This window comes from Morus notabilis, unplaced genomic scaffold, assembly GCF_000414095.1.
Source record: "Morus notabilis unplaced genomic scaffold, ASM41409v2 Scaffold262, whole genome shotgun sequence".
NCBI classification, from domain to species: domain Eukaryota; kingdom Viridiplantae; phylum Streptophyta; class Magnoliopsida; order Rosales; family Moraceae; genus Morus; species Morus notabilis.
The window spans coordinates 559,301-560,816 of record NW_010364747.1 but is presented as its reverse complement, the minus strand read 5'-3'; the positions used below and the strand labels follow the sequence as shown (position 1 = coordinate 560,816).

The window sequence follows — 1,516 nt, the reverse complement described above, 5'->3', positions numbered from 1 at the left end:
CACCGGCCCTTGTGCAACAAGTCAAGCAGAATCAGTGGTAGAACATTCATCTCCAAGGAATTTGGATTCAAATCCAAAATGGAGAGCATCTTGAGGATTGGAGAATCTGAGAGGATGAGATGTTGTACTTTCGCGACCGCCTAGCTGTTCCTAAAGTGGATGAGATTAAGAAGGTGATTCTGCATGAGGCTCACAAATTGAGGTACGCTATTCATTCGGGAAGTACCAAGATGTACCAAGACCTGAAGAGACAGTACTAGTGGAGAGGCATGAAGAGAGACGTTCGTGAGTACGTCTTAGAATGTGTAACTTGCCACCGGATTAAAGCTGAACATCAGAAGCTAGCTGGAGAGTTGCAGTCTCTACCTGTTCCGGGATGGAAATGGGAGCACATCATGATGGACTTTTTGATGGGACTACCGAGGACTGAGCACAGGCATGATGCCATCTGGGTGGTGGTGGACAGGTTGACGAAATCTGCGCATTTCATACCGTTTCATGCGACGTATTCTCGGAAGGTTCTGGTTGAATTGTACTTGGAGCATGTCGTCAGACTTCACGGAGTGCCGTTGTCCATCACGTCCGATCACGACACTCATTTTAACGCAAGGTATTGGAAGAGTTTCCAGGAAGCCATGGGAACCGAATTGAATTTTAGCACAACATTTCATTCCCAGACTGATGGGCAATCTGAAAGAGTTATTCAAATTCTGGAGGATATGCTTCATGCTTGTATTCTGGATTTTGGCGTGAACTGGAAGAAATACCTACACCTTGCTGAGTTCGCATACAACAACAGCTATCAGGCCAGTATCGGTATGGCACCGTTCGAGGCTTTGTATGGTCATCCGTGTAGATCACTTGTCTGTTGGTTGGAACTTGAGGATCGACTCACTACTAGACTAGAGGTTGTCCAAGAGAACAATGAGAAGGTAGCTGTGATTTAGGAACGACTATTAAAATCTCAGACTCGTCAACAGAGCTATGTTGACAGAAGGTGTAGGCCTTTGGAATTCCCAGAAGGTGAATTCATTATGCTGAAAGTGTCCCCACGCAAGGGAGTTGTTCAATTTGGTGTGAAAGGAAAGGTTGCGCCAAGGTATATTGGACCCTTTCTGATCGTGCAACGAGTCGGTGTTGTGGCGTATCGTCTTACCTTGCCGCCTGAGTTATCTCACGTGCATGACGTGTTCCATGTCTCTATGCTTCAGAAATCTCAACCTGATCGAGAAGCTGTAGTGCAATGGTATGACGTTCTGATACAGTATGATGCGACATACGAGGAGGCACCAATTTAGATTCTTGACCGGAAGATGAAGAGTTTGCGTCATCGTGAGATTCCGTTAGTGAAAGTGTTGTGGCAGCACCATGGAGTTGAGGAAGCGACATAGGAGCTTGAGACGACGATGCAGGAATAGTACCCGCATATGTTTCCACTGTGAGGTGAGTTCTAATTTCGAGGATGAAATTTCCTTAAGGGAGAAGAGTTGTAACACCCCGAAGAATTAAATGTGAT

At 45.8% G+C, this 1,516-nt stretch overlaps 1 protein-coding gene across 1 annotated transcript; it reads left to right on the top strand.

Moving 5' to 3' along the window:
• Positions 1 to 269: 269 nt before the first annotated feature.
• Positions 270 to 1,298, top strand: LOC112093286. The gene is made up of 3 exons (XM_024171417.1): positions 270 to 610; positions 762 to 816; positions 969 to 1,298. The coding sequence occupies exons 1-3, from the start codon at positions 270 to 272 to the stop codon at positions 1,296 to 1,298; spliced, it is 726 nt and encodes a 241-aa protein (XP_024027185.1).
• Positions 1,299 to 1,516: the final 218 nt, after the last annotated feature.

Excerpts from the sequence above, each read along its gene's own strand:
- LOC112093286 (XM_024171417.1), top strand. The coding sequence starts at position 270 with ATGAAGAGAGACGTTCGTGAGTACGTCTTAGAATGTGTAACTTGCCAC. Across the intron at positions 611-761 it reads GACACTCATTTTAACGCAAG|AAATACCTACACCTTGCTGA; the intron begins GTATTGGAAGAG and ends GTGAACTGGAAG. Across the intron at positions 817-968 it reads CAGCTATCAGGCCAGTATCG|ACTCGTCAACAGAGCTATGT; the intron begins GTATGGCACCGT and ends TTAAAATCTCAG.